Consider the following 22,663-nt stretch of genomic DNA (forward strand, 5'->3'; position numbering starts at 1 on the left):
TAAGAGGGAGCGTGCATTTCCAGCCTTTTCTCCCTGGCAGACAGAAACCCGGCTGCTTTTCACAGCCAGATGTTATGTGGGCACCTTTCTCAGTTCTGGTGCTCTTGGCTGGGAAGCCCAGCCTGGAGCTTAGGCCCCAGAGTCCTCAGTGGGAGCCCCCCACAGCTGAGATATCCCTCTGGACCTTCAGCTGCTCCCTGTGGGAGCCCAGCCTGCCCTCTCATGCCTCCACACTTCCTAACAGTCTCTATGTGGTCTCCCCTTTTCCTCCTTGGTTATGGGGGTGCTCTCCACCTCGTCTTCAGTTGCAATTGATTATTCAGGATGGTTTTTCTATATTTCTCTTATAATTCCAGTTTGGTCTTGGGAGAGTGTCAGGGTAGCTTTCACTCCGTCTGCCGCCATCTTTAATCCTCTGAAAAATGGCTAGGTCCTCTTCTTTTAGGTCACAACTTAAATATGCCCCCTTGGAGATTTCCTTCCCTGTTGTCCAGTGTACTATTTTCTCCTGAAGCATTTCATTGTTTTCCTTTACAGGTTTTATGCTTTGTAATTATTTGTTTATTTATGTGTTTTTTTTTCTTTTGTCTCCTATCCTAGACTATAATTGCAAAAACCATAGGAGCCATGCCTGTTTTGTCAACTTTTTTATACGTAGCACCTAGCACATTGCTATGGTCATAGCAGGTGATTAATAAATATTTAAACATACAAGTGAAAAGAAACTTGAGAGGTTATCCAATCCTATTGTCCACCCGGTCTAAGAGTCTTCACTATCTCTGGCAAGTGATTATCCAGCTTGTTTTTTTGATGTTTTCAGAGATGGACGGCTCATTTTTTATGTGGTAGCCCATTACCTTGTTTAATTATTCTGATAGTTTGAAAGATTTTTTTCGGGGGGCTGAAAACTGCTTTTCTGTTTTTTTCAACTCTTGATTCTACTTCTACCCCTCTCTGACACCTTAAACTATTTGACAGCAACAATTATATATTCTCTTGGTTTTGGAAATGTTTTACTTTTCTTCATGTGACATGGTTCTTCACCCTTAACCCCCTCTGTGTATTTCCATGCTGTCAGGGTAACTGTAAAAGTGGTATATTAAAGGATAAAGATATTCATAATCTTTGGTCCTATAATTCATGATTAAATAATTTGTTTCATATTAGTTCCATGTAATACATTGTAACAATTAACATAATAAATGTAATGATAGAAATGTGGGAAATATTTATAAAATGATGATATTTAAAAAGTAGAACGTTAAATTGCATCTAGACTGTTTTTATAGCAGAGTGGGTCTGTAAATGTGATTTAGAAGGGTACGTAAAGTAATGAGAAAGTTGTGTTAGGGCAGTGGAATTATAAGAAGTTTTTAACTAAAGAGTATTTTATAGTTAGTTTAATAAGAAAGGAGAAAATGTAATGCTCAGAACTATTAATGTCATTCCAACTAGAGTTAAGTGAGACTTCAGTAACCTGCATTAACTCTTCTGGTTTGGATACTATATTTCTTTTATGTAGTCCATGATTACCTGTTTTGTGGCCTTATCACAGTGTTAACCCATTTGAACTTGTCAACTAAAATTGCAAAAGTGAAACTAAGGTACAGTATTTGTTTCCTTGAGATTTAAAAGCATTTTTATTTTTCCGTTGTGACATAGGAAATTGGCAGCTTAGAAACCTGAGGAAAACTAAAGGATGGAGGGATTGTTCTGGGCACTCTTTGCTAAGTTATTTTTTGAAGGTACCAAAACCTCAGACTGCTAGTATACTTTTTGAATATTCTGTACCAATACTGTCATTTCTACTGTCCTTAAATAGGTTAATGTTTTAATATTATTTTCAACTAAAACTAAGAATTAAGTGGTAATTATAACTAAAGTTTAGAAAATTATTTCTGCTATTGTGCTATAGCTGGTACATTTACAAGCAAACTTAAAAATAAATTCATCCTTTGTTTTTACAGAAAAATCTTTAGAATTGAATTATAGTGGTGTACAAACTTAAAGATATTTATTTGTAGTATTTGGAAAGCTTCTTTCTCAAAAAAGTATTATTTTATATTTATCAATAAAAAATAATAGAATATAACACCATTGGATATTAGTAATTAAATCTAGGAAATAAAATTGATTGAAAGTATGCTTTTAATTGATATGAAAAGAAAATCACATTTTATTAGATGAGCATTAAGGAGACAGATGAGTATTTAGAAAAAATGAGTGGCTTGAAGGTAGGGTTTTTTTGTATTTAGTAATTTGCTATAAGTAGTTGAGTGAATTCTGAAAGAATTTCTGGGCACACCCTGTGTCAGAAAAGCTGATTCTGTGGTCAGCAAACTGTGAATGGCGATTCCCTTAACTTCTTTGACCTCAGTTACATATATGATCTGTAATTTTCCAACTCTAGAATTCTGGTTTACTAAAAACACATTATACGACAGAGTGGCATTTTCAAGGATATAGAGGTTAATAGCACTTTTCTTTATTACATCTAATTTTATTTAAGGATTTCTTATAAGAAGCTATTTTTGTCTGATTTATCTATTTTTCAAAGTTTGTCTTCCTTAGGGACATTATGTGATTCATAAAATGGAATGAAAATAAACAAGAAGCTTTTTTTCTCTGAAATAATAATAGCAAGAATTGAAAAGACAGGAGAGAGGATAAATGCTTTGTTTTTTTGCTTGTGTATAAGACTGTGCTTTGATTATGATAGCCTCTAGCCACATGTAACTATTTAAATTTAAATAAGTTAAAAGTAAATAAAAATTCAGTTCCTTAGTCACCCTATCCATATGTGCTCAATAGCTACATGTAGCTAGTGACTGCTATATTGGACAGGGCAGAATCAGAATATTTCCAGTATCTCAGAAAGTTCTATGGACGGTGCTTGATGGGGATTACTCATGAGAATGAAGACAGACAAAATGGAGACTTGTGTGCACTCGCTCTGTTTAAGGCTAAAGTGGCTAGATTTTGAAGGTGGGTGAGGGAGTGAAGTTGTGTGAACAGGGCCCCAAGAAATCAATTATTTGTACTAGCCAACAGCTGTCAGTTTCTGCTCAGGTCAGCTGGTTATGGGAAAAGCCCTGGAGAGGGGGAGAATGAGGGGAGCAGTTCTCTGGATGAGTGGGAGCTGGTGTGCAAGGTTTTGTGTCTGCTCTATGCAAAAGGTTGTTGGTAGGGTTTTTATATTTTGTGGAATACCTATGCAGGAAAAATTTCTTAGACATGTAATCCTTGTGTATTATAATTTTATAGTGTTCAGAACATTTTACGTACTGCACATGCATTCACACATGTAACTGAAACTAAAGTGTTATGAAGCACCTTCACTATGCATTATGCCTTCTGATATTTTTTGTCCTGTTTTATTCTTATTGTATGTATAGAAAGGATATTGACTCATCATTAATTAGGAAAAGACTGTTTTATGCTATTACTATGATCTAATTTATAAAATATAATATAAAATAATTGTGTAAAGTGTTGCCAACTTAATTTAAAAAATCCAACTGAACATTATAAAAACTGCTGAAGCTGTAACCATCTTAGGTTCTATATTGGTTTTCCTTACGTGAGCCACTTACAAAGGCAAAAAATGTTTACGTAATATAATTACATTTTAGAGTATTGTTTCAGGCTTTAAAAAACATGACTGAAGTTTTTCACTCTGTCTCTTAAGTCCCTGAATGCAACAAGCCTTGTTTCTTTGATCTGATAGATAAGACCATTACCACACACAAATGGAATTACTTATTCCACAGGAAGAGACTGAGTCTGTCACCATTACAGACTTTAATCCACTTTGCTCTTTCAGTGACAGCTTGATTATAGCGTTCAGATAAGGCCTTTAGAAGCAATCTAGAATGTCTGTTCTCCTTTGTTGGTATTTTCCCTCATGGTGGTCCATTCCGCTATTATTTTGTAATTTACTCCAAATAAGATAATTCTTTTTCACCTCCTGACAGTTTTGATTTTGAGTTTACACTTGCTGTTTTTATTGTTTAAACAACCAGTGCATGCATGTATTTGTATACTCTTCCAGCATCTATTTACCTTCTATTTGTTTAGGAAAGTGTTTTAGATTTCCCTGAACTTCGCCTGCTTCCTCATTATAAAAATTTAGTCTTCTTTATCTGTCCTTTTGTCTCACTGAAAATTTTCCAGTTAACATTTTATAAGTTCTTTTCCCCTTGTTTCTTAACTTTTAATGATGGAGCTGACCGACATCCAGTTCAGTATCTGTCCTTTTACTTAAGATTTCTTCCTCAAACTGCTTTTCAGAACTTCTCTCTGAACCACCTGGATCAGCCAGTGCTCTTATGTTGTCTTCTGTGTAGAGTGATACTTTTCATTTTCCCTGTTGGTCCCTTAGCCACCTCTAAGTTCCTTGGGTGGTAAGAAATATCTTTGACTTAATGTACGAGGGACTTTAATTCTTTTTTTCTTTTTTTTTTTTTTTGTAGTCTGATTTGCATTCCATGTTTCATTTTCTTGGCATAAGGGATTATTTTAATATAAAATTCTGACTCAGGTTTCTTGGGGAAAAAACCAAAAGCACCTGCAATTTGTTAAATGAAAGTGTAGTTGGCATAGAATATCATATTAGTTTCAGGTGAACAGCATAGTGATTCTTACCACAATATGTGTACTCACCGTCTGTCGTCGCACAAAGTTATTGCAGTATTATTGACTGTATGCCCTGTGATGTACATTATATCCACATGACTTATTTATTTTATAACTGAAAGTTTGTGCCTATTATCCCCCTTCACCTTTTTCGCCAGCTGCCCTACCCCAGCCCCTTCTGGCAACCATCAGTTTGTTCTCTGTATCTATGAGTCTGTTTTTGTTTTGAAAAACTAATTTTTATATTGTTATTTTTAGTTCTTTAGGAGGCTCTGGTAACTTTTTTTCTTTCTGATTTTGCATACTTGTGTTTGGTGGCTACATTTTTTCTCTTATTAGAGTTAAATTGAGCATCTTCTTCAGCTTTCTTTCCTCAACCTCCACCCTTTTCCTCCTATTCTTCTAAGTTTCCTGAAGTGTTGATTTCTTCAAAAATAGATTATTCTTTGTTTTTTTTTCATTGAAGTAGGCTTTATAGTTACTTTGAGTAATTCTTAACCATTTTCTCTTTCTAGTCTATGCAAGTTTATAACTATAGAAGAAACAAATTTTCTGATTTGTGCTCCATGAAGAGTTCTTGAATATTTTTTATTATTAAATTTGATTGTTTCCTTTCCTACCCATTATAAAACTAAACACATTAATTACATGTTTTTTTCCTGCATTTTGCCACTCCCAGGATCTCAGCTGTCTCTTCCAGCACTGGAGAAGGGACTGGGAAAAGAATGGGGTAGTCAGTTCTATTCTAGTATTTTCATTTACAACAAAACTTGCTTGTTATAAAACAATAAATCGATGTCATGATCAGCAGTTTGAAAACACAGGTATATTGAGTGTAGAGAATGAATTGCTATATAGGGTAATAGTTAAATTTCAGTCACTTACTGTGTGACCTTGGGAAACCTACTTAACCCCTCTATATTTATTTTCTTCATTTGTAAAATAAAGATTATATTTACACCATAAAGTAGTTGTGAGAATTACATAGGTTAATATATATCAAACCCTTAGAACTGCCTACGATATAGTAAGAGCTACAAAAGTGTTAGCTTCTGTTGCTGTTTCTGTTGCTACTACTACTATCCTATTCACCATATTGAGGGCCACTGAGCTGGGTTCAGTAGTCTTGGCTCTTTATTATCTATATGAACTTGGACAAGTTACTTAACTTCCGCAAACCTCAGTTTATTCATCTCTGAAATGGAAATAAATGTACTTGTCCTGTGTTGTAATAAAGTTAAGATATGATAATTCTTATAAACTGCTTAGCATAATGCTAGGCACATACTGTTCTTGGTAAAATTAGCTATTATCATTAAGGTCCCTCAGTCGTGTTGTCCTCTTTTGTCTTCAGCAGAGACAATTAGGTCTTTTTATCCTTCCGGTCCCACAGGAAGGAGAGCTTCTTGCCTAGGTCAGGGAGACACTGTATAGCCTACTTCCCACAAGTGTTCCTGTCTCTTGGGATATAGTCCTGAGCCAACCCCAAAACATCATTCATTTGTAGACACTGATGTCTGTTATATGTCACACTCTGTGCTAGATGCCGAGAATTTTAAAAATGCAGCTTTTAATTAAGCCACTGAATGTATAATTTTCATACACTTATATTTTTGAAATTATTTGTATTGCCCAAGTTTCCCCTGCCCTTTTTTTGTTTTTAATTACTATATCTTTACTGATTTCAGAGAGAGGAAGGGAGAGGGAAAGAGAGAGAAACATCAGTAATGAGAGAGTCATTGATCTGCTGCCTTCTGCATGCCCCCAACTGGGGATCGAGCCCGCAACCCAGGCATGTGCCCTGACCGGGATTGGAACCACGATCTCCTGGATCCTAGGTCATTGCTCAACCGCTGAGCCACGCTCAGCCGGGCCTCCCATGCTCTTGCCGGTTGAGTTTGCTCATAACATGTGGTAAGACCCAGTCCCTGCCTTCTCCAGTCCTATTTAGCTGCAAGCTCAGTTCTCAAACCTTGCAGGCTCAGCCAGTCCTGACTAAGGTAGGTGAGTGGGGCCTGCAGTTAGTGTGGCTAATGTAGCTGCAGTGCTTAGTGTTCCCAGGGCTAGAGCCCTGAGCAATGTGCCTGAGAGCTGTCAGCTTTTTCTTGACTCACCTGTAAATCAGGACCTGGGCTTTGTTTTCCTGTTGGCATTCTAGGTCTCATAACAGGACTGGAAGCTTGCCTTTATCTTACATCCTGTCGGATCTTGCTCCAGGTATTGGTCCCACCATTATCTTTATTGTTAACCTTCTCTTTAGCTTTCCCCCTGCATCTTAGAAACAGAAAAGAGGGCAAAAAGACTGTTGCCTTTATATCCTCTTAATTTATTGCCTTTTTCTTTCTTATCTCTGAATGAATGGGCTAATTTCCTGATTTCGTCTCTTTATCTCTTTTTACTCTTGAACTCGCTGTAGTCAGCTTTCTTTTTTTTCTTTTTTTAAAAAAATATATCTTTATTAATTTCAGAGAGAGGAAAGGAGAGGGGGAGAGAGATAGAAACATCAATGATGAGAGAGTCATTGATCGGCTCCCTAGCCCGCGCAACCCCGGGCATGTGCCCTGACCGGGAATCAAACCCCGATCGCCTGGATCCTAGGTCGAAGCTCAAACGCTGAGCCACCACCAGCTGGGCTGTAGTCAGCTTTCTATGCTGTATATCATCTCCTGAAACTTCTCTGGCATAGATGATGAGGTTTGCAAACTACCAAGTCCAATCATTCTATTCAGTTTTTAGTTTTTCTTTGCTTTTCTTGGGAATCTGACACTACTGCCTCTTACCATTTTCAAATTATCTTGCATTTCTTTTCTTTCCTCTCAGATCATACATTCTCAGCCTTCTCTCTCTTTATTACCCTTTTTTTGGTCCATTCCTTAAATGTTGGATTTCCTGGGCAGTGTCCTTAGCCTTTCTCTTTCCTTGTTCTACGTCTTCCTCAGGTTACCTCACCTGTTTCTGGTGGAACATTTCACCATTATCTTCTGTTTTGACAGTTCTCAAACCATCATCTCCCATTCAGACCTGTCCTTGCATTTCAGACTCCTTTATGTGACTAGTAAAGACCCCACCTGCACCCTCCTGTAGATACCTCAAAGTCAGCTTGACAGGATAAGTTCATGATCTTTTTTCCCCAGACATGTTTGCCCTCAGTTATAGGCACCACCCTCTGTTCAGTCTGTGAAGCCTGGAACCCTGAACCCTTTCTTCTTTTTCATCTCCTATATCTACTCAATCAGTTAGTCACCCATTTACATATTAAATATTGTGCTCTCATTTTGTGCCCACTATTGTGATAAAATTCTTAAGGTTCACTATTTGCTAATATCTTTTGTATTTGTACTTTTTCTCAAACCTTTTTGCTATAACCCTTGCCACCTATTTCATGTTATAACCACCTAACCTATCTCCCTTTCTTCCTCTATTCCATGTTCCATACTGAAATTAGAGTGACTTTTCAAAATTGAGGTCAGATCATTGTTTTCCAGCTTAAAACCTTTTGATTTCCTGTCTGTAGTAAAGTCCAAATTTCTTAGTATGGCACACAAGGCCTTCCACAGGTGTGTTTTCTCTAGGGTTCTCTCGTTTTCCTCCTGCAATTTTTTGAACCCTTGTTTAATGAATAACAATTTCCTAAATGTTCCTTGCTGGTTCTATGCTTTTGCTTGTGCTCTTTATTCAGGCTTTTTTGCTTTTCACATTCAGTGTCTTTATTATTAATTACTATATGTTATTTGAGACCCAGCTCAAGCATTGCCTCTTCTACAAAGCTATTTATGATATCCCCTTCTTCAATTAAGCCATTTCGTGTGTGTGTCCCCATATGCTACCTCATTCACTTGCCTATAGCAGTTAAAGCATTCAATCACCATTCTTTTGTCTACATGTCTTTTCTTTGTAGTAGAGTGCCTTATTATATCTCCAGCCTCTAGCACAGAGCCTGGTTCATAATAGGCTTTCAGAGAATGTGTGATGACTGAATGAATATATTATCAGCCATTATGTAATGAGAGCATTCTTTCTTTTCCCAGATCATAAACTTCTTTTCCCAGCAGGTATTATATCTAATCTTATTTATTTTTCAGGGTCTTGTCATAGGTGCTTAATAAAAAAATGTTGTAGTAATCTGAGGTGGAGGTTTGCAGTGGATTAAATAAGGCTTCCCTGCAGAGAAAGTAGAATTGTGTTGGTCCTATGAACAATAAGATTTTCTTATATTCCATTGTCTTCATGTTTATGTCATGATCAATTTATAGATGGAAACATCGCACCAAAATTTAATCTTCTTTGATATTTGCCAAATTAAGAAGATTCTCAGTAATAATACTTCAGGGATTAACTGCTTTTAACTAGTGTGAGGATTTTTACTTTTTAAAATGTTAAAGTATAGGTGTCCTAGTTGCTTTTAAAAGTTGCAGAGTAATTATCTAAAATATTTTGTAATAAATCAGAGAGTCAGCATTTAAAAACCAGAGTCAGACCGAATGATTGTGGCATGTCCCATTTCTTTTGTAATTTAGATATTTTTCAATTGCAGTTTACATTCAATATTTTGTATTAGTTTCAGGTATACAGCATAGTAGTTAGACAATCATATGCTTTTCCCTATGCTGTACTTCACATTCCTGTGACTTTTTTATGACTACCAATTTTAGTTCTTAATCCCTTCACCTTTTTTATCCAGCTCCCCAACCCTCCTCCCATCTCACAATCATCAGTTCCTTCTCTGTATCTATGAGTCTGTTTTGTTTGTTTATTTTGTTTTTTAGATTTGACATATAAGTGAAATCATATGGTATTTGTCTTTCTCTGACTGGCTTATTTCACTTAGCATAATATCCTCTAGGTCCATCCATCTTGTTGCAAATGGTAAGATTTCATTCTTTTTTTATGGCTGAGTAATATTCCATTGTATATATGCACCACAGCTTTTTTATCCACTTGTCTCTTGATGGGCACTTGGGTTGCTCCTGTAGCTTAGCTATTGTAAATAACACTGCAGTGAAGATAGTGGTGCATATATCTTTTCAAATTACTGTTTTGGATTTCTTTGGCTAAATATGAGAAGTGGAATCGCTGGGTCATAGGTAGTTTTACTTTTAACTTTTTCAGGAACCTCTCTGCACTGTTTTCAGTAGTGGCTGCACTAATTTGCAATCCCACCAATAGTACACAGGGTTTCCTTTTCTCCCTATCCTCACCAGTACTTGTTGTTTGTGCATTTATTGATGGTAGCCATTCTGACAGCTGTGAGGTGATATCTCATTGTGGTTTTAACTTGCATTTTCCGGAAACTATAAAACTCCTAAAAGAAAACATAGACAGTAAACTCTCTGACATTGCTCTTAGTAATATTTTTTGTGATTTTTTCCTTGGGCAAGGGAAACAGAAGAAAAAATAAACAGATGGGACTACATCAAACTAAAGTTTTTGCACATCAAAGGAAACCGTCAATGAAACGAAGAGACCTACTGAATAAGAAGCTATCTGCCATTGATATATCTGATAAGGTTATTATGATTAGTGACATTGAACATCTTTTCATGTGTCTCTTGGCCATCTGTATGTCCTCTTTGGAGAAGCGTCTGCTCAGGTCCTCTGCCCATTTTTAATTGGATACTTTGTATTTTCATTGTTGAGTTGTATGTGTTCTTTATAAATTTTGGATATTAATCTCTTATTGGATATTTCTTGGTGAATATCTTCTCCCATTCAGTAGGTTGTCTTTTGGTTTCCAATGCTGTGCAAAAACTTTTTAGTTTGATGTAGTTGTCCCATTTGTTTATTTTTCCTTTTGTTTTCCTTGCCCGAGGAGATGTATACCTAAGTTTTCTTCTAGGGATTTTAAGGTTTTGATCATTACATTTATTATTTTATTTTTTTTAAATTATCTTTATTGTGGAAAGTATTACAAATGTCCCCTTTTCCCCCCACTGATCCTCTTTACCCTGTAACCCTACCTTCATGCCTTCACCACACTGTTGCCTATGTCCATGGTTATGCAGATATGCATATAAGTTCTTATATTAATCTCCCTTTCCTCCCCCCACACCTTCCCGCTGAGATTCCTCAGTCTGTTCCATGCTTCTGTGTCTCTGGATCTATTTTGTTCACCAGATTCTACAGATGAGTAAGATCATGTGACACTTGTCTTTCTCTGATTGGCTTATTTCACTTAGCATAATTCTGTCCTGCTCCCATCATGCTGTCTCATAGGATAAGAGATCCTTCTTTTTATTTTTACAACTGTATAGTATTCCATGGTGTAAATGTCTGAGAAGATGCTTGATATGATTTCAGTCTTCTTGAACTTGTAGAGACTTGTGTCCTAACATGTGGTCTGTTTTTGAGACTGTCCCATGTGCACTTGAGAAGAATGTATATTCTACATCTTTGGAGTGGAATGTTCTGTAAATGTCATTTAAATCTATCTCATCTAGTGTGTCTTTAGAGTCACTGTTTCTTTGTTGATTTTTTGTCTGGAAGATTTATCCAGTAAAGGCATTGGAGTGTTACAATCCCCTACTATGACTGTATTTTTTTCAATCTCTCCCTTAAAGTCCTACATAATTCCTCCCCCCCCCAGCTTGTGTGACCCTTTTGTTCTAAGGTTGGACTCTTGTGACAGCATATTTTTGGGTCTTGTTTTCTTATCCCTTAAGGGAGCCTATGTTTTGATTGGAGCATTTAATCCATTTATATTTAAGGTTATTATTGATAGGTCCTTATCTATTGCAATTTTAATTCTGGATGCCTATGTTTCCCTCTCTCTCTGTTTCTACTTCTAAATACAGCAGTCCCTTTAACATTTCTTGCAATGCTGGTTTGGTGGTGATAAACTCCGTTAGCCTTTTTTTTTGGTCTGGGAAGCTCTTTATTTCACCATCTATTTTGAATGTGATAGCCTTGCTGGATAAAGTAGCCTTGGTTTCAGATCCTTGTTTTGCATTACCTTGACTATTTAATGCCATTCCCTTCTAGCCTGTAGAGCTTCTGACAGTCTTATGGGGACTGCTTTGTAGGTAACAGATTGCTTTTCTCTTGCTGCCTTTTTTTTTTTTTTTTTTAAGAGAAATGTGGAATTTATTAGGTACCAAATGCAACTATAAACCATCTAAAACAGGGATGCAGAAAGCTCCTTTGTTTCTCTAGGCTTTCCCACCCCAGCCCCATAAAAACATTTTGCCCACACACAATGGCGAGCAGAGAGTAAAACACTCTGGTCCTCAGCGACCGGATGAGAGCGAGGGCACCTCCTCCTTCAGCGCATCTTCCACTTGCTTCTCCAACCAGTGCTGCTGCTGGGCGTCTACTGCCTGGCAGAACCTGTGCATGGCAACTTTTAGGTGGAGGGGCTTATCTGAAAAGGTGAGGCGGAACCAGCCAGGCTCCTTACACATGTAGGCCTTGCCAGGGGACAATAGCAGCTTGTGGTCCAGGAAGCAGTGATAAAGGAGCAGCTCTTCCTCAAATGTGCATGGGTCCAGGTACTTTTTCAAGTTCATCCAGACATAGAGGCCAGAGCCACAATTGAGAAAGGGGATACCCAATGCCTTCAACTGGTTAGTGATGAACCTGTGAGCTTCCTGCAGCCGGGAACGATTAGTGGGCACATACACGTTGTCAGTCCATTCTCTGTCCTGGAGCAGCTGACACAGCTTGTGCTGGGTGATGCCAGAGATGCCATGGAGGAAGCCAAAAGCGCCCACGGCAGAGGCCACATCCTTGCTGTTGGTGTAGAGAGCGCCAAAGCAGAAGCCAGAGATCCCAAAGCCCCAGATCACATGGGTCCTTTTGGGGTCAGGCAAACTTTCCATGCTCAGAACGCTGCAGAATGGGAAGGATTCATTGAACACAGACAGCATGGAAATCTCATGAATAATCACATGGAGGTTGTATCTCTTGGCAAATTCCAGATACTCGTTCAGTGAGTCCTGGGAATAGACGTCTCCCGGAGGATTATTAGGGTTGATCAGCACAAGGCCTTTGACCTTTCTCCCCTTAAGCCTAGCGTCAAGCAGGGCTTTCTCCAACTTGCCCACAGTCAGCTGGAAGGGACAGGTGTCCGCCTCAGTGATCTCACTGTCCAGGTGGACATGAATCAGCTCAACTTTCGAATACAGGCGGGAAGTAAAGGTGAAGCCAGAATAGAAGGGTGTGGTGACCAGAATGGCCTCACCTGGATCACTCATAACCATGGTCAGTGCCAAGAAGACAGAGAGGCAGCTATTTAGAACAACCACATTTTCTGGATCAAGCTGGGCTGGTGCCTTGCTGTAGTTGGTCAGGAACAGGGCCACTTCTTCCTGCAGGAATGCATGTCCTTTCCAGTCAGAATATTGCAGAAGGTCATCATCAGTGTAGTTCATGTCACTTCGACTCAACCTTTCAGTCATCAGATCAATGCAGAGCTTGTTCTCATTGATACCAAGGTTAATGAAGCCCCAGGTGTTTTTGCCTCTGTGGTATTTGTCTCTTTGGTAGGCCATGAAGTCCCGGAAGGTGGAGTGGAATAAGGCAGAGATGTCAATCCCACGGTTGGAGAGGTCATAGCTGATGAATGCAGCTTCCGAATCACTCAGTTGGTGACTTAGCTGGTCAGGCTCCCTGGGCGATTGGGCCAGCTACCCACCTCCAACATCACCTCGGATGTCCGGGGAATGGCGAGGCAGTTGGAACTCCAGGCTACTTGTGACCCCAGAGTGTAAGAGGTTGACCACCTGGCACATTAAGTGGACAAGGATGGCTTCCTGCTCCTGATGGCCTGAGTGTGCCTCTGCTTCTCTGTCTCCCAGTCCTGCTACAGGTGCCTGGTCTCCAGCTGTGTGATGTAGTCCTCTATGGTCTGCCTCAAGCGCGGGATCAGCTCCATCACCTGGGGGTGGGGGCTCTGGTTTCTGAGGCCCTGGCCCTTCGCCTGGCCACAGGGCTTGTGGAGGGTGTCTGATTGGTGACTCATACTCTGGGTCTTTGTTTTGGACTTACCAGGCTGGCCTGAACCTGTGTCTCTGTTTCCGCTCATCTCTTTGGTCTAAAGTCCTTACGCCAAAGAAATAGACCTTGACCATCAGGGCTCAGGCACTGCTCCAAGGCCCTCCTCCTCTCATGAAGTTTGCTTCTCTTGCTGCCTTTAATATTCTCTCTTTGTCTTGCATTCTTAGCATTTTAATTATGATGTGTCTGGGTGTGGGCCTCTTTGAGTTCTTCTTGCTTGGGACTCTCTGTGTCTCTTGAACTTGTGTTTCTTTTTCCTTAACTAGGTTAGGAAGTTTTCTGCCATTATTTCTTCAAACAGGTTCTCTAACCCTTGCTTGCTTTTGACCTCCTCTGGCACTCCTATGATGCTAATATTGTTATGTTTCATGTTGTCCCACAGCTTCCTTAGACTGTCCTCCTTTTTTTTTTTTTTTAAATATATCTTTATTGATTTCAGAGAGAGGAAAGGAGAAGGGGAGAGAGACAGATAGAAGCATCAATGATGAGAGAGTCATTGGGGATCGAGCCGGCAACCCGGGCATGTGCCCTGACCGGGAATCGAACCCCGATCGCCTGGATCCTAGGCCGATGCTCAACCGCTGAGCCACGCCCGGCCGGGCTGTCCTCCTTTTTCTTTTAATTGTTTTTTTCTTTTTGGATCTCCGATTGAGTGATTGTTTTCTGTCGTGTCTTTTAATTTACTGATCTGATCCTCTGCTTCTCCTAATCGCTATTTATTCCTTCCCATGTATTTTTTATTTCTACTATGTCATTCTTAATTTCCTTCATAGTATCCGTATCTTTTCTCATGCTGTTGAGCATCCTTATGGTTAGTATTCTGAACTCTATATCTGAGAGATTGCTTATCTCCATTTCATTTAGCTCTTTTTCTGGAGACTTCTCTTGTTCTTTCATTTGTGGCTTGTTTTTTTTGTCTCCCCATATTGGCTGCCTGTTTGGATGTGATTCTATGTATTAGGTAGATCTGCTAGGACTCCCAGTCTTTTGGATGTTCTCTGATGCAGGCCAATGTCAGATGCTGTTTGGGACTGGCCTTGAGTACCCTATTTGAAGCTTTCTGCACTTTTAGCTTGTGGTTTCCTCTGCTGGGGCTGGGTGTGTTTGGACAGGACCAAGATGCTCACCAACATCTGCTTTTCTAACCTCTGGGTCCAGAAGCAAATTAGTCAAAGTCTCAAAGCATCCAGAGGCTGTTGTTCAGTCTCTTAATGAGCCTCAGACTTTAGAAACTCCACATGGTTGGGAATGAGGTTTTCCAGCAGGGTGGGGCAATTCCTGCCTCCCTACCCCAATCCGCCCCAGCAAAAGCTGCTTGGAAGGTCAGTTCTGCCTGAGAAAGATGTCCTCTGCCCTATGGGGGAATGACTCAGCATGGGCGTCCAGATGGGAGACCCCTGAGTTCCATTCCCCTAGCCAGCCCCTCTGGATTCTCCTCACACTGCTCTAGTCCACTCTGCCCTACTTCAGCCGGAGCCCAAAGTGAGTGGCTGCACATGAAACTTTGTGTGTTGGCACTTTAAGAGGGGCCTGCATTTCCACTGTTTCTCCCTGGCAGACAGAAACCTCACTGCTTTTCCCAGCCAAATGTTATGTGGGCACCTTTCTCAGTTCTGGTGCTCTGGACTGGGGAGCCCAGCTTGGGGGTTAGACCCCAGAGTCCTCAGTGGGAACCCCCCACAGCTGAGATATCCCCCGGACCTTCAGCTGTTGCCTGTGGGAGCCCATCCAGCCCTCTCGTGCCTCTGCACTTCCTACCAGTCTCTATGTGGTCTCCCCTTTTCCTCCTTGGTTATGAGGATGCTCTCTAGCTCGTCTTCAGTTGCAGTTGATTATTCAGGGTTGTTTTTCTATATTTTAGTTGTCATTTCCAGTTTGGTCCTGAGAGAGTGTCAGTGTAGCTTCCACTCACTCCACTGCCATCTTGGGGAAAAAATTTGATCATTACATTTAAGTCTTTAATCTGTTTTGAGTTTATTCTTGTTTATGGTGTAAGAAGGTGATGTCGTTTTATTGTATTGCATGTGTGTGTCCGATTTTCCCAGCAGCACTTTTTGAATAGACTGTCTTGACCCTATTGTATGTTCTTGCTGCCTTGTCAAATAGTAATTGTATAGGTGTGGATTTATTTCTGGGCTCTCTTTTCTGTTCCATTGATTTATGTGTCTGTTTTTATGCCAGTATCATGATGTTTTGAGTAGCCTCTTATAGTTTGATATCAGGTAGTATGATACCTCCAACTTTGTTCTCTCTCAAGATTGCTGTGGTATTTTGGGCCTTTTGTTTTTTAGGTTTTTTTTTTTTTTTAAAGTAATGCTTTATGCCAAAAGTTTTAGATTTCTTCTTGGAAAAAAGACTAAAGAGTTAGGTGCCATGGATATGGGTAGGGATTGACATTCTAAATCAGAATAAATTATTAAGGAAGAAGGAAGCCATCAGCGAAGAGAATGGTTTGTTAATTGGGTTTAACAACCCATTGCAGTTTGTGGAAGGATGGGAAAAAATCAATATTATGAATTTAGGTACCTGTTTTTACCTGGGAAAATAGGATCTTATAAACAGAAGCTTGTTAGCCTGTTCTGTGACCTCAGATATTAGTTGAAATATACTGTCTATTTTGTGTCAAGCTGTTAGGCTTTATATATAGTATCTGTGTTGATACTGTGCATTTGAGGTAAAACAAGCAGAAATTCTCATCAAAACACTGTTAAGGCATATACTGTTCATTCTTGCTTTCAACCTACATTCGTAAAACACCAGTTATGTGCCAGGCTGTGTTCTAGGATTAGAGTGAGGAACTAATGAATGGAAGGCATAGTCTGTGTTCTCAAAGAACTTGGACTCCAATGAAGGGAACATAAACCTAGACTGGTCTAAGGAGCACTTCTTGAGTTGTTGACAAGAAATTGGAGCCCACAGTCTAGCCTTGTGGGCTTGGGCTCTGCAAAGGTTGTGTGATGCTATGAAGAATGTGTGAAGGATGAGGGGTTGTGAATTCTGGACAGAAGAAACTCTGTGTGCAAACACATGTTGGTGGGACAGCATGGTTTTCTGTGGGAGCTGTGAGTCCCCAAATTCCTCAACAAATCAACCATGAGCCCTTATAAGTTGTACTCTTGAGTTGTTTTCGGAATCATCTGAGAGCTTACATTAGGTGTTGCTATAGTGCTAGCTCCATTTATATTACTGAATTATAAATATTCATCAGTATTTGATTATCAGAACAGGTTGGTTTATTGCTTTAAACATTTGTTGTTCAGCAGTATTTGAAATTAATATTAAAATAAGAGCTTTGTAATTTATAATTTTTTTTAATGTTTTTTAAAAATTGACTTCAGAGAGAGGAAGGGAGAGGGAGCGAGAGATAGAAACATCAGTGAGGAGAGAGAGTCATTGATGTGCTGCCTCCTGCATGCCCCCTGCTTGGTATCAAGCCCCAAACCTGGGCGTGTGCCCTGACCTAGAATAGAACCATGACCTCCTGGTTCATAGGTCAGTGCTCAACCACTTAGGCATGCCAGCCTGTATGTAATTTAATATAGTGTCATGTATTAAATACTGTCCTCTTAAAGCTTAAATATGATAAGGGAGCCAGGGGTATTATAGAGAGGCTTTGGGTCATGCTGATATGAAACTGAATATGGAGGCATCACATTGTGACTTGGTTGGTTACATTTTACTGTGACCTGGCTATTTTGGTGGAAACATTTTGTTGTACTTAAAAAGTAAATTATTGCCCTGGCTGGTGTTGCTCAGTTGGTTCGAGAGTTGTCTTGTACACCAAAAGGTGGCAGGTTTAATTCCTGGTCATGGCACATACCCAGGATGTGGGTTTGGTCCCATCAGGGAGTGTGCAGGAGGCAACTGATTAATGTTTCTCTCAATCTCTCCCCATCTCTCTCTTACTCTCTCGCTCTCTGGAATCAATTTTTAAAAAAAGTAAATTATTAAATATATCACTTGTATAAACCACAAAGTAGTATGTGACACAACCACTTTTGCATTGTCTCTGAGCTTTGTATCAGGGTCATACTCAGGTGTGATGAAGGTCAAAGATCCCTGTTGGTCGTATTACTTCTTTTTTCTTTTTTATATGTCTTTATTGATTTCAGAGAGAGGAAGGGAGAGGGAGAGAGAGAGAAACATCAGTGTTGAGAGAGTCATTGATTGGCTGCCTCCTGCACACCCCCCACTGAGGATGGAGCCCACAACCCGGGCATGTGCCCTGACTGGGAATTGAACCTCAATCTCCTGGATCCTAGGTCTACATTCAGCCACTGAGCCACACCTGGCTGGGCCAGTCTCATTACTTTTTGATAGTGTTTTCACAAAATATCCCTTGGCAAATGCCAAAATAACAGCACCAGATTGATTTTAGGAGATTGTTCTGTTAATCTGAAAACAGTAGCCTAAAATAAAAGCTATGATTAGGTACTATTATTTATCCATAATTTACATATGAAAAAACAGATTTAATGAGCAACCAAGTAATTTGTCCTAGGCTACACTCCAAGGAAGTGGTGAACTGAAATTTCTAATCTGGTCAGCTCCACAACCCTCTTAACAATTAACCTTTGATAGCTTTCCTTCTGCTGGAACCTCTCAAGCCTTGATTAGACCAGTTTTATAGTTCCTGGTACTTCTAATTTAAGAGTCCTTTATCATTTATGGGAGGGGCTAAGTGTAGAGATCCAGGCACTGGGAGTTCTCTGAATAGAACTGAGTGGGGGAGAGGGAAAAGGGGGGGGGGAGGAAGAGTAGGGGAAAGCGAAGGGGGGAGGAGGGCTGTAGAAAGGGAGAGTGTGAAGGGAGGGGAGGATAATACAGAATGTGTTGTGGTTATTACATCTCTCTTTCTCTTATGGAAGCATCCTTATTTGGAATTTAGTTTTTAAAGGAAACATTGTATATGTACTCTTTCAAACATAATGAGTAGAGAAAAACAGTACAGTATGTGGTGAACCCCCCAGTGTGTTACCACTCAGCTTTTAACAGTTATCAGTATTGTTTTATCTATACCACTTTTTTTTTGAGGGGGGCAGATATTTAATGGAGTATTTCAAAGCAAATCTCAGCATATAATTTCATATTTAAAGACTTTGGGATTTGTAGCTCTAATGGAAAACAGACTTTTTTTTTTTTTTTAAGTATGAGCATTATACTCATCACTCCCAACAAAAATAGTAAAGTCCTTAATATGATTCAATTCCTGTCCTATGCCCAATTTTTCTAAATTGTCTCAAAACATTTATTACTGAGGGCTTGATTAAATTAGGGACCCATACAAGTTCTACACATTGCATTTGGTTAATGTATCTTTTAAACTTTTAACATTTTTCCATTTTTTTGTTTAGGAAAGAAACAGAATTCTTTCTCTTACGGATTTTTCACATTCTAGATTTGGCTGGTTATGTCCTTATGTTGTTTAACATGCTTTTCTGTTCTTTGTCTTTCTTGTAAACTGATAGATTTAGAGGCTTGAATAGATTCAGATTAAGTTGTTTTGGCAAGAATATTTCTTAGATGGTACTGTGCATTTCCTCTTGTGTCATAATAGGATGTTAAGTTTGATTCGGAGTTAAGTGTCTTTTTCATCTAATGGATTTAGCAATCATTAATGATTGCTACCTGGATCTATTAGTTCATTAGGGATTGCTTACTAACCAACACCAGATATATCTTATTTTCTTATTTTGTGATTCCATCATTTTTCTCCATTTATTAGTATGATTCTTCTATAGAGAAGCCTTTTATCATCAGTTATTTGATTACCTTGAAAACACAGGAAAGGCAGGAGGGTTTGCTGTCTGGTCCCCAGCAGTTTAAAGCTTTGCTTTATAGGATAGAAGGATGCAGGGAAGCAGGAGGGGCTGTGCCCTTGTCCCAGCACAACCTCTCATCACCTCCTGCACACTTGTGCCATTGAGAGGGGGCTCTCCCATGTAATTTCCTTGAACATCAGGTTGAGACCCATGGAGAAGAGCTTGCTTTTCCAAACTAACATGTTACTCCATATTTGGCTTTTAATCATCCATGAAAATGTTAGCTTACTATTCCTTTTATGATGGTCACCTCTTTCTCTTATGCTCTACCCAAACTGAAACTTTTAAAATGTCTTGTCTCTCCTTGGAGGGTCTTGTCCCACTTTGGAATTTGGCTTACTTGCCTGAAGATGTCAGCTCTCTGATAGACTTAAGGAAAATTAGGATTTTGAGTATTATCTAGCACTTTCAGGTTGTTATGTAGTAGTGAAATTCATTGCAGCTGTCTACATCCAAAGTGGAAGTGGAAGTCTTGTCTTCCTATAAAAGGAATGATGCTATATGTGCTTTTAAGTATCTGGATTCTTTTGTTTAAAGGATCTTACTAGATTTATCTGTGTTGTTACATGTAACTAGTAGCTCTTTTTTTTTATTGTTGTGTTGTATTCTGTCAAAATTACTATTAAAATTTTTCTATGATATTATACTTTCAATACATGTAAATCTTAACAAAATGTTTTATTTTGGGGTATTTATCTGTCTGTCATATGCTGAATAAGCTTGGGATTGGGTAATGTATACTGATATATCAAACCCCAGTCTGTACCAACAGTGAATTTACAGCCTAAAATTTATCCATTCACATGTTCATGTTACTCAGTCATGTTCCCCCCTGACACCTGACCCTTCAAACCCAGTTCTTATATGCTCCAACAATTCCTAAATAGATCAAAATGCAAATGATGGCATTCTGTGATTGTTTTTCAAGAACCTACTGTTTGTAAAATGTCTGTGCTTAATTGTTATGCCTATATACTATTTTAAAAGGCAGTGTAACTACTCAGGTATTAGGCTTGGTCATTATTCAAGCAACTTGTCACCTATCATTTTCACCTAGCCCTTAACTTAGCAGCTTAATGTCATTTGCATGCCCCACACATTTATTTGAGTTTACCTGAACTAAATGGTAAAATTTGGAGGGAGAGTTTTTGTGGTTTGGCCAGGAGCACTTATGTTTCCTCTTTATTTGGTAGTATTCTCCTTGTTCCTTAAATTGAAATTCAGAAAGTAATTAATATATCTTGAATCTGGTACCAGCAAGGTGAGGAGACCTCAGCTCTTGTCTTTTTGAAGGAAAGATTTCAGTCATGAGACAGAGTGCAGCAAAGCAAGCAAGAATTTATTGGCCACAGCAAAAACACACCTGGGACAGTGAGACAAGGAAGGGCACAGAAGAAGCAACAGGAGAGCCCAGGTGGGGCTGCTGTGGCTCACTGAGAAGTCAGAGAGAAAAGGAGGCCTTGGAGACGGAACAGGGGCTTAGCCCGGGATGAGCTGCCACTGCCCATTGCTCCGCTGGTTGCAAGTCTCCTGGGGTCCTGTAGAGGAAAGTAGGGGGGAAGGGAATGGTGTAGGCATGCTCCCCTGGGTCTTTTGTGTTGGGGGTATTTCTCTCTCTTGCCGGTGGGAATCTTAGGGGAGGGTCTCAATAGAATATTCATCAGCTTTCCCTGTGTGCTCTTTCAGAGCAAGGACAGTGGTCTCTGCTGATTGGTTGATGCCATGGCAGGGGGTCATTAGTCAGTCAGCTGGTCCTTAGGCAGCCACAGTGTCATTTGTCTGGTTTTGCTGCTTTTCTGGGCCTGGAACTGAAATACAACTGAAGCCTAGATGTTATCTTTAGGGAGGAAAAGGTCAGGGGAGGATCCAAACCTATGACCAGAGATATGCTAGCGGAGGAAAGGTTACCCTGGGGCCAAGGTTCTTGTTTTCCCAGTTTTTCCCCTTGCTAGGCATCTGGGGCTTTCTTCCCTGGTGAGTCTCTGTACCTGGCCAGCATTGTCCTTGCTCTACTCATGTCTGTCTAACTACCTATAACAAATCTACATTTAATAATGTTATTTAATGTTTCTAAGCCACATTCACTTAGAGCCTAACTTTCGCAAGTGGCTTTGATCCCCATCTGCCTGAGTAAAAAGTTGTAACTGGAGGTCAGAAAGGCCAGCTTGATCCAGTAACGAGGCTATGTTGAGATTGACGAGTGCTCTCTTTAAAACCGTGAAGAATCTATAATGAAGTTGAAATGTTTTAAACCTTTGCTTTCAGCTGAAGGTGTCATTTTTGCTTATTTAATTGCCATAATCAAGCCTTTGAATCAACTTGTGCAACAGATGAAAGCCAGGAAAAACGGGAGAAGAGGGTATGGGGGAAATGGTTGAGTAATACAAGTTAAAAAATATATTCTTTTATTAAAATTAAGATGTAGTTACCTGAATGTGAAAGCAGGTTTCCAGAAGTGACTGGTTATGGGTATGTAGTTACCAGCATTGTTGTTCAGTTAAGTTGCTCTTGGACTCAGTAGTGAATTTATGCCTATGTAAATCTCTAAAATACAGACAATTCATACCTCCTGAAAAGCTATTTGAAAACCAAGAGTGTTTGTGGGTGGCTGATCATCAAGTATTGGATATGCAAGGAGTTTGAAAGAAGGGAAGTGTCGTTTATCTGCAGAACTTCTCCTTTAATGAATACCTAGGCTCTTTAGTCTTTATGCTTCTCTAACCTGTCCCTGCCTCTCATAATGTGTCATTGTTTTCTCAGGAAGGCAGTGTTCATGGAGCCTGGAATCCGGTAGACTTGAACCTGAATCCTCTTCAGTAGTTTAGGAACTTGGGACTTTGGAAAGAATCTTAGGCTTTCTGAATCTTGGTTTATCTATTTAAAATGGGTTAAATTTACCACCTTCTATTGTTAGGAAACTTAAACAACAAGGATGAGTGGTAAGCACCTGTTGTAGGTGCTCCTTCCTCATCCATTGTGGTTTCATTTTAAAAGCAAAAATCTTTGATTTATTAGTTTTTTAAAAAGGAATTTTTAAGTAGTTTTGAACATTTTTCAAATGTGAAGTACTAGTACTGTAAATCTGCTGTACTTTTAAAAATTACTCTTAGAGATACTAGCTCTGAAAATCTCAGACCTTTCAAGCCAGTGCCAGCAGACAGTATTGAAGTGTTTCAGAGATTATGTTATCATTAGGTTGTATAGCCAACATGTAC

The 22,663-nt window shown here is 39.3% G+C and overlaps 2 protein-coding genes across 5 annotated transcripts in view; one reads left to right on the plus strand and one right to left on the minus strand.

Annotated features, from left to right (window-relative positions):
• CCSER2 (coiled-coil serine rich protein 2) overlaps positions 1–22,663 on the plus strand; it is a 209,619-nt gene that overhangs the window by 21,977 nt on the left and 164,979 nt on the right. The gene's annotated exons all lie outside the window — the stretch shown is intronic.
• On the minus strand, positions 11,859–13,591 carry LOC107540649 (putative inactive 1-aminocyclopropane-1-carboxylate synthase-like protein 2). The gene has a single exon (XM_087824226.1). It carries the CDS (start codon positions 13,119–13,121, stop codon positions 11,859–11,861), a length of 1,263 nt encoding a protein of 420 aa, XP_087680352.1. The 5' UTR covers positions 13,122–13,591.

This window comes from Miniopterus natalensis, chromosome 14 (genome assembly GCF_054644295.1).
Source record: "Miniopterus natalensis isolate mMinNat1 chromosome 14, mMinNat1.hap1, whole genome shotgun sequence".
Taxonomy (NCBI): Eukaryota; Metazoa; Chordata; class Mammalia; order Chiroptera; family Miniopteridae; genus Miniopterus; species Miniopterus natalensis.